The following is a 14,578-nucleotide window of genomic DNA, read 5'->3' as shown; positions in this document are numbered from 1 at the left end:
CCACAGCTTATATGAAAGTAGCAGAATACTAACAGTATATTCCTTCACAGTATTCGAATTGAACAAAATGTACAACGGCGAGGGTAGGGGGGGGGGGGGAAGCTTGAGATATGTTTTTTTTTTCATATTCAGATATTTTAAGGTCGAAAGATATATTATAAGCCATAGACTATTTTTAGTAAACAAATGCCGTTTGTATAGCTTACAGTTTCAAGATTTTTATCCTTTTCACAAATGTTAGATACGTCAGTTACTATTTTCTCATTCTAAAATTAAGTTCTAAGGCTGAAAGAGTATTGATGAGTAATAAAAAATAAACACGATAGTACATACCTTCTCACACGCGAGGATTTTTTTTTATTTCCTCGGTTGGAAACGAAGTTAGAAATGTAAAATCTTTGAAAGAAAACCAAAAGAGAGATTGGATTCCCTCACTTCTCCCTTCAGTTCGAACACTGTTCGTAAAGTAACCTTTAGGGAACAACAGTTTTTAGAAGCTCCTTCGCTCGTATCGTATTAGTACTACTGCTACACATAAGCAAAATTCTATATGTTTTAAACTTAACCTATGCTGGACGAAATGAACATCAAAGTTTACATTTTGCTGATACATCACGGAGAAATTCCTGCAAAGAAGGTAAAAATAGCAGTAGGAAGTTATGCTACGAAATCTATATATAGTTCGACGCTTCACCGATGCATAGAGGCTTAAGAAATACACTCGCCACGTGAGAAAACAATCACAAGTTAGATGGAGAATTTTTAGATTCACTGACACACTATAAAGGAATAGAAGACACGGAGTTAAGTTCAGAATATAAGACATCCCCTTTAACCTCCAACTGGAAACCAGTAAGCGGTTTTCAAAGAACTTAAACAGAAAATAACTTTCAACATTTATAAGTTTTACAATAAAACGCCGACTTACAGCAATAACATTTCATTCATCTGGAATAGTACTGAATACATACCCTAGTGTTTGAAACTGATTTTTCTTGTAAATGAGCCAACTCCGTGAAGTGACCCTAATTTCAAGTCAATAAATACGCAGTTCCTCTCGTATATTATTAATATACCTCACATTAATCTTCATTAATCTCTGTATAAAGATGTGTAATATATATCTGAACAAGGATAAATACATACTTGTCCTATTTTATAAATATGTTTTAGGGACACTGCACGTGCTCAACATGTTTCCTATAATCTGTATTCTAATAGTATTCTTGGAAACGCCTATCCCAATGTCTTGAGACACTAGCACGCCTAACTTAAAATTTTTCGTCGCTAATTTATAACTTTACATTAAGAGATGATGCAAGGTAAGTGAAAATGTCGTTGACTCACTACCATCTCAGGACTTTCTGGAGAAATCGTGGAAATTTCTCGTGAAGTTTGACGTAGCTACTAACTCCTGTAGATTTCTCTTGGTTAATAAGTGGGCGAAGACGTAAGCATGCACTAGGTGATTGTGCTTTGGAGTGTGACCGAGTCATGGAGCTACGTGACTTCCATATACAATGGTTTCATTCAATTAACGTTAACCTAAAGTTGCTTCTTGTTGGGCTCCTTCACGAAAGCAACGGCACCTTCAGCAGAACAAAGGCTTTCGGCACTTACTGACACTACTCGAATCTAGCGCGGAGAATTTTGTGAATATTTATTGAATGTGTACGTATTTATTTTGAAATGTGCAGCAATTAAATTAAAATTCATTGTATTCTGGGTTTCAAATGTTAGTATCTACATTTTTGTTTTTTCCATGGCGATTTGTTGTTTGGTCACTGTTAACATGAAAATAAGACGTGATTTCATTAACAGAAGGAAATGATTTGTGGTTGGATGAGGAATGGGTGCACGTTTATAATAGTGTCGTTCCTCTTCAAAATGAATCAATGACCTAATTGTGCTGGAGCAATTTTCACTCACATGAATTTACGTCAATTACAAAATTACGAGTTCACAAAATCTTTACATGAAACCACCAGTTTCTGCTCCAGTGCTGTTTATTTGTCCCTTAAGCTAACAGTCAAGTATCATTCCTCCGTAAGGTCAGATTACTTTTACTTACAAACAATACTCAGCATGTTCCCAATACTTACATAATAATGGCCAAAACATATTCCTATTTAAGGGAGTGAAGCCTTCATTGATAATGTGCAAGTTCTTTGTTTTCTGGAACATTAGAAAAGAGGAAACCCGATGGAGTCACGATTTGGCTTCAAGTGCTTTAGTGAGGAATACACATGAGGAGTAATTGATACTTGAATGACAATCGTTTTTTGTGCAGATCTACTGAAGTGGGCATGATGAGTATTTTGTACCTAACATATAAATTCAGCAAGAGATAAAAGTTGAAAATTTACGAGTGATTAGCTCATTGAGGTTTCAGGGCGATCCAAAATAGGCTCTGACTCATGTGAAAAGTTTGGTAGCTGGTGTTCTGCTGCGTAGTCGGTGACCTGCTCAAAGATGTAATAGAAACATCGAAGAATCTCCAACCCGCGGCACCAGCAATAATCAAGAACATATAAAGAAAGATGCAACATATCGTTATTCTATAACTAGCTCACCGTGCATCTGTTTCTATTCATAGTGTCTATATACAAAGATAAATTAGGAAAGAAAAAAGCGATGATAAAGGAATCTCGTTCTTTTCTTATATCTAGTTGACTTGGTCCTCAGCCAAAAGTGAACACATTATCTCCACCATTTCTTTCAAATGTTTTTTTTCTGGCTTTCAGTATCCAGAATTGTTTTAAGCTTTTATTGTAAAATCATAGGGGATACCGATTTATTTTCTTCATATTTAATTTCACGATATTTCCTTTCTTTTATTTTCGGCACTTTCATTCCACTCATATATTGTGCAAGATTTAATGTGATGTGTAAGACACTATAAATTTTCATTTGCTTCAGTGTCTTATCTTTAAAAATAAAATAAAATTGTTTTAGACTTTGTAGTTATATCAGTTAAATTGTTTTAATTTGCTTTTCGTGAGGGCAATCTGAAATATGTAACTTTTTATTTGATGCTTTTCCTGCGCTTCCTAAATGAATTATATATTTAATTGTTGTATTAATAGTAGTAATAATATACATTAATTGAAGCAGGGGAAAACAATAAAATGGTAGAAAGTGCAGCTATTGTTGTATATGATACGACAAAATGTCTAAATTCGTGGTTATTCTTTTCATAAATCATGGGTTTCAAATCAGCATCTTATCTGGGATTTCTCACCAAGACTGCAGTTTTCCTCCCCTAGAAAGTAAAAATTTACTTAGGGAGATCTAAGAATACATTGTCGCCCAAAATATTTATTAATTAGATGGATATTTTTGACGGAGGTGTTGGTAACGTGCGTGGAAAAATCCAGCATTTCAAGTGGAAATCAATAGATCTGTGTGCTTGTCCGTGGGGATTGATGGAGGGATAGATGCTTGTATGGTTCAACATAGTAACAATGAAACGGGTAGGAATGCTTTGCATAAATATTCCTATGTAGGAAATTGCGTTTACCGCATCACTCTAGTTATAGAACTTCATAAATTTCTACCTTCCATATAGTTTCAGTGATTGTATAAATGACGAATCATTATAATTCTGCCAGAGTTCGTGCAACTCTGAACATTACCTCTTGTTTTGAGTAATGAAAACCAGTAAACAATATTTTTTTCTGAGGTGTGTTTTGCATAAGAGAGTCAGTTATAGAATCAGCGGCCAATCTTCAGGATGTGAAAGATTCTAAATAATAAACAAAATGAAAATAATCAATCAACTTGAGCAATGTCATGTCGATGTCGCGTGGGGATATAGTTTACCTTGAGTTAGGTAATTTATCTCGTACGTTGTGTCGAATATTCAGCTGTTTCTGGTGATGATCACATATTTGAAAAGGATATATTCCCCTTCCCATTTAAACTTAGCTTTGCGAACCACCTACACTTCGTTCTCCAGCTTGTGAGAGCTTGGGTTTCTCTTCAATTCTATCGGTCGGTAGCATCATTAAGAGACATTGTTCTACCGTGCGTGGGCTCTGGCAGTAACTTCACAGAAGAAACTGACAGGTGAAAAGTTCGCTAAACGATTGGGGCTCTGACATCACGGATATAATAAATAACTAAATAATAGAAGATAAAGAAAGGCTAATATGCGACTTAATGTCACGATGACATGGATTTTGTCATCGATGTTCTATGTATTTGAATTATACTTCTCCCGTTTGTTACAACTGGAAATTTTCGTAAATTGAAAAGAAATCTTGGATTCACTCCAACACTTTTAATGGTGAGAGTTACGTTCATTCCTCACAAAGTCCCCCATAACAATGACTTATATGTATGCATGGTCATTATCATGCATAGTTATTACCATGCATCTACCCCCTTTACAGCCTCGTTCTGAGTTATTTCCATGTTTCTTGTAACGTATTGTTTTCATTAACCCTTGCAAATTCTTGAATGTTAAATTATACTTTTGAGAAGAACACTGTATATTCCATTTTAATTCAATACGTTTCAGTCACCTTTCTACGTTATTTATTACGGAACTTTCTTTATCTTAACGATAAAAAAGATAAATAAATTAATTAAAATGAATGTGTGAACAACCAGAAAAAGAAACGACCCTATCTTGCCGAGATTCGAACTCATGTTCCTTGCACTTAGGTGGCCTGATAGGAATTCACTGGTTTAGTTGAAATTTGAATGTCAGGTTGTTAACACAGACATTCTCAGTTTATATTCCCTTCAAAGGGTAAGGCCTGTATATGCGTTACTTTCACGACAATGTAGTAATTATCAAATTTTCGGATAATAAAAACAATCAATAACACTTCCCACTAATTCAAGAACTTTGGCACTTACATATAAGTTAGAAACACACTGACAAATTATAGATACCTACAGCATAGTAAATAATTTCGCAGAAAGATTACCTGCGAATCGGTATAGTTCGTACATTTCTTAGCAACAAGACCTAGTACTGCAGAGTTCTTTAATAACATGATCATAACATGAGGAATCAAGCTTTTATTTATATCATTATTTTTGTTGGTTTGTTTATGTGTGTAAGGGGGCAAGTGTTGAACTGTCAATGATGATGTAATTGACTTTTTTCTCACCTTAAGGTCATTATTTGTTCAAGGCAAGAGTTGTGTATAAACAGGATCATCGTATTATCACCAACACTATAGCACAAACCAAAACATAATGCAATAAAACCGGGAAAAGAGACAACGGGGGGCTTAACCCGGTGCACAGCTCTATATTTAGTTTCCAATTAATTTATTAATTGTAGAGAGGAGTAACTGGAAATTACGCGCTGTAAAATTTTAATTGTTTATTAAGCAAAGCAGTAAAGACACGGTTGGTCGTTGTCTGCTCGTTGAAGAGAAGGAAGTATGAGAAGGAATGTTGGCAGTTTCTCAGTTGCCTGACTCCGACTGTTTTCACCTCTCCACGGAACGCGCTTAATCAATGGGTTTTCCAAACTTTGAAACCCTCGCGCTTTTGTTTCAGGTGCAATTTAAGCTTGATCTGTGGTTTTCTAGATCCGGATGGTGTGCATTAGTGCGTGCAGCTTCGTGACTTCGTTCATATTATGCGAGGAACTGCGAGTAGAGCTCGTTGTCTCGTGTATATATATTCTCAAGGTTGGCCATGAGGCTGGTGTTAACGGTTATTAAATTTGATATTTCTGTACCAGATACTTTCGTCGAATGTAAAAACATGTGTGTTGTGAAACAAGCTTTGCCTGTGAGAGCACAGTCATTATTCTGAAGAAACTTGGAAAATTCCTATTTGGCTGATTTTATGGTGAGACCATTGATGTTATCAACAAGTCTAAGACTCGTTGGAATACAAAAGTCGCAGATGTGTTCGCAAACGCTTCCTGAATCACATACTTCTGGAAACTCGATGTTAAGGGCAAGAAAGTGGAAAGGGACTTCCGTGATGGTACTGCTAAAAGTACTCCAAAGCCAGGACTACCGGGTTTGAATCCCGACTAATGCATTTCGGCACTTTTTTATTTCTTCTTCGTTCGAGTCCATCAATTATTCCCAGATTATCGCTGTCACATCTAAGCTAAGAAAATAGAAAGAAAACGTAAAATAAGAAGAATGAAGAACACAAATGAGATTGGTGATACGCTATATGGCCTAGTCAGGATGATCAATCATCGGACTTCAATCCTGCGACGTACAGAATGCCAGTCCCTTGGCCTAACTGCTCTTGGAGATAAAATGTGATTAGATTACTGTAGAAAAATCAAAACTTACGTTGAGACTTAATATCACCTGGAAGTAATGCAAATCCGTTAAATTTTCATCTACTGCAAGGGAATCCTGCATAGAAAGTGGATATTTTTTTTGTCTACATTTGTAGAGACTGTTATTCTTGATATGATATGTTATTCTTGATTATCTTACTATCATAATTCTTTAAACCTATATACGAATTATCTAGTTCATAATTTGTAGATAATGAAAACTTGGAAAACACAAACGCATATATGTATATATGTACACCCATACATACATACATACATACAGATTTTTAAATACATTCCAATGTAAGACGACAGTTACGACGACGCCGCAGGGTGAAACAAATGAAAATGTTCTTTCAAGTCTTAAAAGAAATGACATATAGTTAGCAGAGAATAAAGAAGTATAATTTTATTGATGAATTATCCTAATCTACATCGCAGAAGTATCTTAAATTTGTACAAGGCACAAGCATTTCAAAACAAATTAGTCCTCTCTCGAGTCTGAACTATTTGCACAGTTACATCCAGTTTAGTGGCTCCTACTCGTAGGAAGATTGATGTATGGAATAGTGATCAACGGCAAACATGTGTGCATTCTTGAGGGCATTCCTGACCCCGGTCTAAAATTAATCCCGGAGACTGCTGAAAGGAAAAACAAGAGTGGGAGATTTTACGAAGATAACGCGACATTGTGTAGGTCGGCTTAAATTTGCCTACAAAATTGTGTAATTACGTTGGCTGGAACATCAAGGCTCTCGAGGCATTTATATTAACCGAGGCTGCTTCATAATGGCACTTACTTCATTTTCATTTCTGAAAGTTCAGGAATGTTCGAAATAATCCCACGAATCTAGAATCCAGGTTCAGTTCGGACAAATTTATTTAGTTGCTTGTGCCAGTTAAAGATCGAGAACGTGGGTGTCTTGGAATGCTTCCTGTTTCTTTTTTAAAAATAATTATAACCAGTTCTCGTAATCGCTACCAATCATCTTGCAATTATATGCATCTGTTGTGATATTTTATTTGTGTTAAAATAACTTGGTATTGTTTAAGAATGGAAAACTAGAGTGCGAAATGGGTGACATTCTGTGTATCGTTTGCGGTTTCGGTATTAGGAATTCGGAATTCATAATATGTTAATATGTTTATTATTTCAAACAAAATTTGCTGAATTGCTCGCGTTAAATTTCAAAACCTATGATGTATTCATATTTATTTTATTTTATTTTACTTCGCTTTTTTGCCACTTCTGGATAATTGCAAAGATGAGAATGAATGATGATAAAATAAAATTGATGAAAGGACAATCACAAACAAACATGAAATGGACACGAGTCCCACAGAGGATAATGTTGGCTTTGGGTCCAGATGCCATAGTTTCGTTACTATCTAAAATGCAGCCCATAGTGTGCTGCGTGGAAGCGAGGTTTACATTTGAGTGCCTTCCGAAAAAGCCACTCCTTTCACCCGGAAATCATATTGATCATCTTTTTTTCAACACCAGTTACGTTTTGAATCCCTGAAGAATCCCAAGATTTTCAATGTTGTTGAGCATTTCTAAGGACAACTAGGAAGTTACTACAATAAAAACGAATACGAGACCAGTATATAGAAAAAATTAGAATCTATATCACGTTAAATGGTCCACTTAGTGTGTCGCTACCAAAGGTTCTGGGTTCGAGCTCTGACCTGGGCATGATATTTCCTTGCTAGTGTACCTTCATCAATTAAATCTAATCATCATTCATCCTCACAGCGATGATCTGAAATTAATTGAAAACCGAGGTAAAATAGGAAAATACAAAAAGCTATCTAGGTGTCTAGCAATGTTATGAAGAATTGGCTTGGTGACTAAGAACCTGCGAACGTTCTCAAAGCCAAATGCAATGTATAAAAATTAAATTCCACTCGAGGAACTTAAAATATGTTACAGAAAACTTTTTTTTAGATTTAACCTCTTGTTATAATGTGCATGAAGACATCATCATCCAGTCAAAAGCAGTATAACATTTTACGATAGTAAAGGGTTAGCTAGTGGTTGATATTTAACCTCATATGAAATTTAATAGATATATCCTTCAATTTCATCAAAGGCAAGACTACTGATTACTGTAGCACTATATCTTTGAAGAAAGAAACGAGGAACAATGTATTGCTCAACCCAACATTCTCGCATCATCCTTGAGGAAACACGTAAGATTATATAGAGTGAAGTTTTACGTTTGAAATGAGCCAAGACAAGAAAAGTTAGCAAGATATGAGTGACCTGTAATGACACTAGGATGATAACATTGCCCTTACGTTTACGTCAGATGTCCCCGATTGAAAGTCCAGTGTTCTGGTTCGGGTCAGCTAGGAATCTTAAGACTACGTACAATTTCTTCGGAACACGACGACCTTCAAAGAGCATTTTCTTGCTTTCAGTGTGCTGGACGATGGAGTCATTAAAAGTGTCACATGAATTGAGCAACTTTATAACGAATATTTTCAGTTTGATCTTTGACTGCAGACTTGATATCGCGATGAATTATTCACCGAGCTTAATTATAAGCTAGAAATTAGTTACCATTATGATGATTAGACATCGGTCTATTATGCATTGTTTGCGTTATCACTCTCTAATATTGTTAGCAGCCTTATAGCTGCATGAAAGAGTACATCTAAAAAATGTAGCTAGGAACTAATAAAGGTTTATTTTGAAATTCAAGTACATGGATATCAATATTAAATTGATACCTTTACATAATTGACACCATGGAGGTAAGTCTCTAATAGTAAATGAATTCTTACATCTATTACAAATCCAGTGCCTCTAATAGTGTATTCAACTTGCCGACTATCTTAGTGTAATATTAATTCATTTCTAACTGCTTAATGCGATTTTTCAGTAACCATGCTATTCATTGAAATATCAAATTAACAAATGCGTGTTTCCTTTTCTCTTTTAGATGACAAGAAACATAGGGTACGCAGGAGTATCTCATCCGACGATGCATCGTGGGTGTACTTTCCCGTCGAAATACCAGAAGCGACGCAGAACCTCAAAGCTGATGTAAATTATGCTACTCTGAGACTGTTTCTTTACCATTCGCCAAAGAAGAATTCACACAGTTCTTTAGTGCACGGTGTGCGGAGTGTGTTTGTGAAAGTGTATCAGTTAATGAACCCCACCTCCAAAAACTCAACTGTTGAACGTTTGCTTATTGATCACAGAGAAATCGAACTAGATTCGTCAAGATGGACTGAATTCGATGTGACAAGAGCATTGGAGTCGTGGATACGTCGTCCCGAATCGAACTTGGGTCTCGAAATTGAGTGTGATGAGTGTGCGTCGTATAATTTCCAGCTGGTAACTGGTAACAGTGAATATTTGAACAACACTTTGTGCCCGGTGTTGAATATTTTGACTAGTGTGCATTCTCCATCCAGATCAAAACGTTCAACATTCTCAGTGGACGATACTTTAGGAGCTCTGGGAAGAAGATTTGATTGCAGAAATAACGAACAGCGTTGCTGTGGTAGGCATCCTCTGAAAGTAGTATTTAAGCAACTCACAGGTTTTGGTTTCATTTTACAACCTAAAGAGATAGATGTGGGTTATTGTAAAGGCAGGTGTCCACCAACTTACAAGGTAGCTTCTTCTCATGCACTCCTTCAAGGGTATGTTTCCAGACAGAACAAAAAGGTTGCTCCTAAACCTTGTTGTGCACCTAGTAAATTAAGAAGTATAGAGATTCTTCATTATGATGAAAATTCTCAAGAAAAATTGAAAGTTAGCAACTGGGCAGATGTTCAGGTAGAGTCCTGTGCTTGTTCCTAGACAAACCACCTTGAATAGGTGGATTTTGATGTAACATCGATGTGTTCATGGTTTGACCATCGATTTTTGTGCTGCTCCACTGGTGTGGATCATGAGTTGTCCGACAATCAACTGACCACTGAGGCCTCAGCTCACACCAGATGTGGTCGTCTGACTGTCTATCTGTCATTGTTTCTAAAGCGGCCCTGGTTTACAAGCCGTTGCAGCGCGTTGCTGTATGCTGCTGCATGTGTATTCAAGTTTGTAAGCAGCAACCAAGTCCGTGCGACTTGAGATAAAAAGGCAAACACTCCATCACAATGTGATTATGTATATCTATACAGGGTGCAATTATAGATCTCTACCAAAGAATCTGATAAAGCCGTTTTCACAGCTCACCGATTGGGATAAGAACCACTCACTCATATTACGGGTTTCGGCGGCTGTTGTGCTGCTCAGTAAGTCGCATTTGAGAAACCACCAGGTACAATACGTGTATAAACACTTGTTTTTTTTTATAATTATTTTGTCCCTTCAGCAAGTCATAGTTCCGAGAGTAGACGGGTCCAGGCTATCTCTAAGTAGGTACCTGTTACCCAGTAACATTTTATTATTATTATTATTATTATTTTTTGCCACAAAATGCTCAATACCCTTATTTTGTTCGTAACTGTGATATGTTGTAAAGCTTTAGTAGCACAGGACGCAGAGCCTACCATGACTTATAGTTCAACTGAAGCATTTTCTATTAATACTCGGAACAACTGGTGATACAAGCATGGAAAAGTTACGACAGTAATTACTTACTATACAGTGTGCAAATAATTCCATATTTCAATAAGCTCAGACACTGTGTGTACTTCTGCTTATTATCCTGTTTATTTATTTATAGTTTTCAGGCAAAAATACACATTTTGTAGTTTTGTTTTCCCACTTATATATCCACTTATAGTAAGATACCGTAGGCTGGATATGCATTACCAAACTATAAAAAATTACATATTTAATTCCAATATTAAGTGCATGAAGATAGTCGGTGACAATATGTTTGCACTTATATTTATTGGGAAAAGGGTAGGACAATATTTATCTAATTTGAGCTTTCTTTCCAAGATAAATGAATAGTTTCGATTTCAAGACGAGAAAACTGGGTATTTTTCTTTCGTTGCAGACTGCTTATAACATTGGAACATTTTGGTAATTTAAGTTAAAAAATATTTGAAACACAGGTGAGGCTGAATACATTTTGTAGTGCAAATCAAGGCATTTTAATTAGATCGTATGTCATGTAGTATATACTCGTATGTCTTATTGGCTCTCTGTCTTGTTGGTTTTATATTCATATTTCTTGAAATTTTGTACAATATTTTTAAATGGAAGAATATGAAGCAATGGGACAAGTGTTTCCCTTGTATTCTTTTGTGAAAATTTGTTCTGTTACATTCATAATTTCCAAACACGAATAATTAACAGTACCACAGGTATTAACTTTTATAAAATTATAGTTCGAAAATTTTCAGATGTAACTATCTTTCTCTTGTATATTATTCTCGTTTGTGATGATGCATATTACCTAGAAAGAGCACTTTATAAAGTGTTTCTTAAAAGGACTTTTTGCACAGAATTGGATATGTATATTTACCAAGAAGCAAATATGTAAATGTGTTGGTATATTTATGAGGTAACAATGTGTACTGCATTACGATAAATATTCAAGTTTGATATCGAAAACAAGCATAAAGTAAGATCTTGAAACTGTTCGTTTTTATACTCAATAAAAAGAGCTTCATATAAATAATATCTTCTAGGCCAGTGGTCTAGTGGTGCACCACTATTTGTGAAAGCAGTATTTATTACATAATCGAAGCTTAGTGGCAATAATATTAACGAACTTTCTGTTATGTGATGTACATTAATAGAATTTCGTGTTGTGATACAACTCTATAGTAATACTGAAAATTTTTATACCTAACTTTAAAAGATTGTGCGTAATAATCTGTATATTTTACCACATATAACATTTTAAACATTCGCGAATGAAAGAAAAAGATGTTCACATCTGCTTCAAGTGAAAGCATTTTTGGTACGTTATTATTTTCAGAACTTAAACATAGAAACTCATTTTGTTATTAAAAATTAGTGTCAGTCTTAGCACATCATCTTTTCTATCGTGGTATGAATATTATATCCTTTTTTGTAACGAGATATTCGATTTGAAAAGTATCTCTCAGGAATGATTGTTTTTACAGATTCCTTTTGGGGAAACTAAACACATACATTGATTAATATTGCTTTAAGATTTAATTTCCAGAAACCTACATTATTATTGTTGAAATCATATCAATAGTATAAAAATGATATTTCGGAAACAATATATCGTAGATATGTGTGTATATGTTCATTTTATAACATATTTAGATATATTGTATAATATTGGTGGTTGTTCTGTTACATTTCTAGAGTAGGTGTACCTTCTTCTAGATTTAAATTTGAACGCATTCATAAAAAAATGAGTGAAATGAATCAACTGAAACCTCTACGTTGTAAGGCGAAACACATTTATTGACATATGTTGTCAGTACATCTAACACAAGTGTATTCACATTGCCGATGACCCAGATTCACTACTTGTAATTTTAAAGAAATCCTGCAGGGAATGTAGAACTAAAACTTTAATCAACACCACTACAATTAATTGCAGGTTTTTTCTCCTATTTCAAAATTTTGTTTCTTTGAATCTCCCTTCGGTTTCACCATAAATTCTCTCTCTTAAATAGAAGTAACAAATTTGTGACAGGTATGTTCATAATTTCTACATTCCCTGTACAGGATCACTGGAACTTATTGTTTACTGTTATACGTGTGTTAACTGTATAGTTAAATGTGCATTGTTATTTCGCTGAACATATCAACATATCTGTGCTACATTGATGTGGACAATCTTCATTTTTGTCCCTAGCTCTGTTATGAAATCTCATAGTCTTGGAAGAAAGCATTTCTTTAAATGTAAAACTGAAATAATAACGTTGTAGTACAAGTAGAAGTTGATAAATAGGTAATATAACCCAAGACATGTTATATGTATGTTGACCGTAGAACATATAAAAATATTTTCAATGTCAGTCCTTTGGAAACTGTGTACTTTTCCCAACACCACAGCTTTGTCCAGTTGTACCAGGCATATATACTATCATACTTGAGGTGAAGTAATTTATGATCAATATCAACAGCTATTATTCGGTGCTACCATAATTAACTGCATTCTAGGTCAGATAATGTATGTACAGAATCATGAATCTATTCTATGTGTATAATAAATGCATATATTTCAGTATTTAATTGATGGGGGATTGTAGTCATCTACACAATTATAAAAGAATATGTTGAAAAGTGTTATTGTTAAGTGTTTAAGAATATTTTGCACAAAATGTTCAGATCTGTATGTAATTATTGAAAACGCGGTAAATGCATTCTGTGTCGAAGACTCTTCCCCTGTTTTCTTTTCCTTTGTTTTGTACAAATGTTGAATATGAGAGATGTACATTGACGTTATATTTATTTTAATAAATTATTGAGCGAAGAAGATGTTTATGAGAATTAAACTGTTGTTTTTATTTATAACACAGATTTATTTAATTCTGGATAAGCTTTAAAGTTAATAATTCCTTTCCTGAAACCGTCATATTATAGTTATTTGTTAAGTATCTACCAGTATAAAACAAATTCGTCAAAAACAAAAGATTAGATAAGTTGGAAATGCAGCTATAATGTAATGTTATAATGTAAAGAAAATATTTAGTGATGGAATGATAGGGAGTAAACAAAGTAAGACAACGAAAATATTACATTACAGAATTATGACTCTAAACATGAAACTTAAAATATAGCTTACATTTTCTATGGACTTTCGTTGAACCGTTTAATATATTCTGGGTTTGGTTCACTACAACTACCAATGACTTGCTAAATATGGATCAATTGCATAGATTTGAAACCATGGGCTATGCATGTGCATATAAATCCATGACAAATCTAGAAAGTCACCATAGTCTTGTAATATAAAAAATAATATATTCATTGGAATGAATTTGTGTGTGATAGCCGATCCACAGTTCTGTACTCTGCGATAAACTGATCGTTCGTTCTTTGATTGTGTGGAAATGTACTGACTACTACTCGGCTTCCACCAATACATCAACCAGAGTTACGTATCAATAATGTTACGTCATTCTTGATTAAACAATCAAGAAAAGCTTTTAAATTAAGAACAGTCCTGACTCGTTGGCCTTTGAACCTGACTGGATAAAAAAGATGATACACGTCTTAGAAATAATTAAAAAATAACATACGAATTTCTGTTCCACTCAAAATTTCAACTACTTGTTGCTTGACTTCCCCTAAAACGTTTTTAATGGTCTTTCGACATTGACCTCTACCCAGATATTTCCTTAGCGTGACATTGACTAATCATATGAGAGATGTTTTTTGCTTCTTGTAAACTTTAGTGA

At 34.7% G+C, this 14,578-nt stretch overlaps 1 protein-coding gene across 1 annotated transcript in view; it reads left to right on the top strand.

The window, feature by feature from the left end:
• mav (TGF-beta domain-containing family member maverick) overlaps positions 1-13,648 on the top strand; it is a 32,142-nt gene extending 18,494 nt beyond the window's left edge. The window contains exon 3 of the mRNA XM_083117141.1: positions 9,220-13,648. Within this exon, the coding sequence (XP_082973267.1) occupies positions 9,220-10,091 (872 nt within the window). The 3' untranslated portion in view covers positions 10,092-13,648. The remainder of the gene's footprint in view (positions 1-9,219) is intronic.
• Positions 13,649-14,578: the final 930 nt, after the last annotated feature.

This window comes from Lepisma saccharinum, chromosome 2 (genome assembly GCF_977018435.1).
Source record: "Lepisma saccharinum chromosome 2, izLepSacc3.1, whole genome shotgun sequence".
Taxonomy (NCBI): domain Eukaryota; kingdom Metazoa; phylum Arthropoda; class Insecta; order Zygentoma; family Lepismatidae; genus Lepisma; species Lepisma saccharinum.
This window is presented reverse-complemented; position numbering and strand designations above follow the sequence as displayed.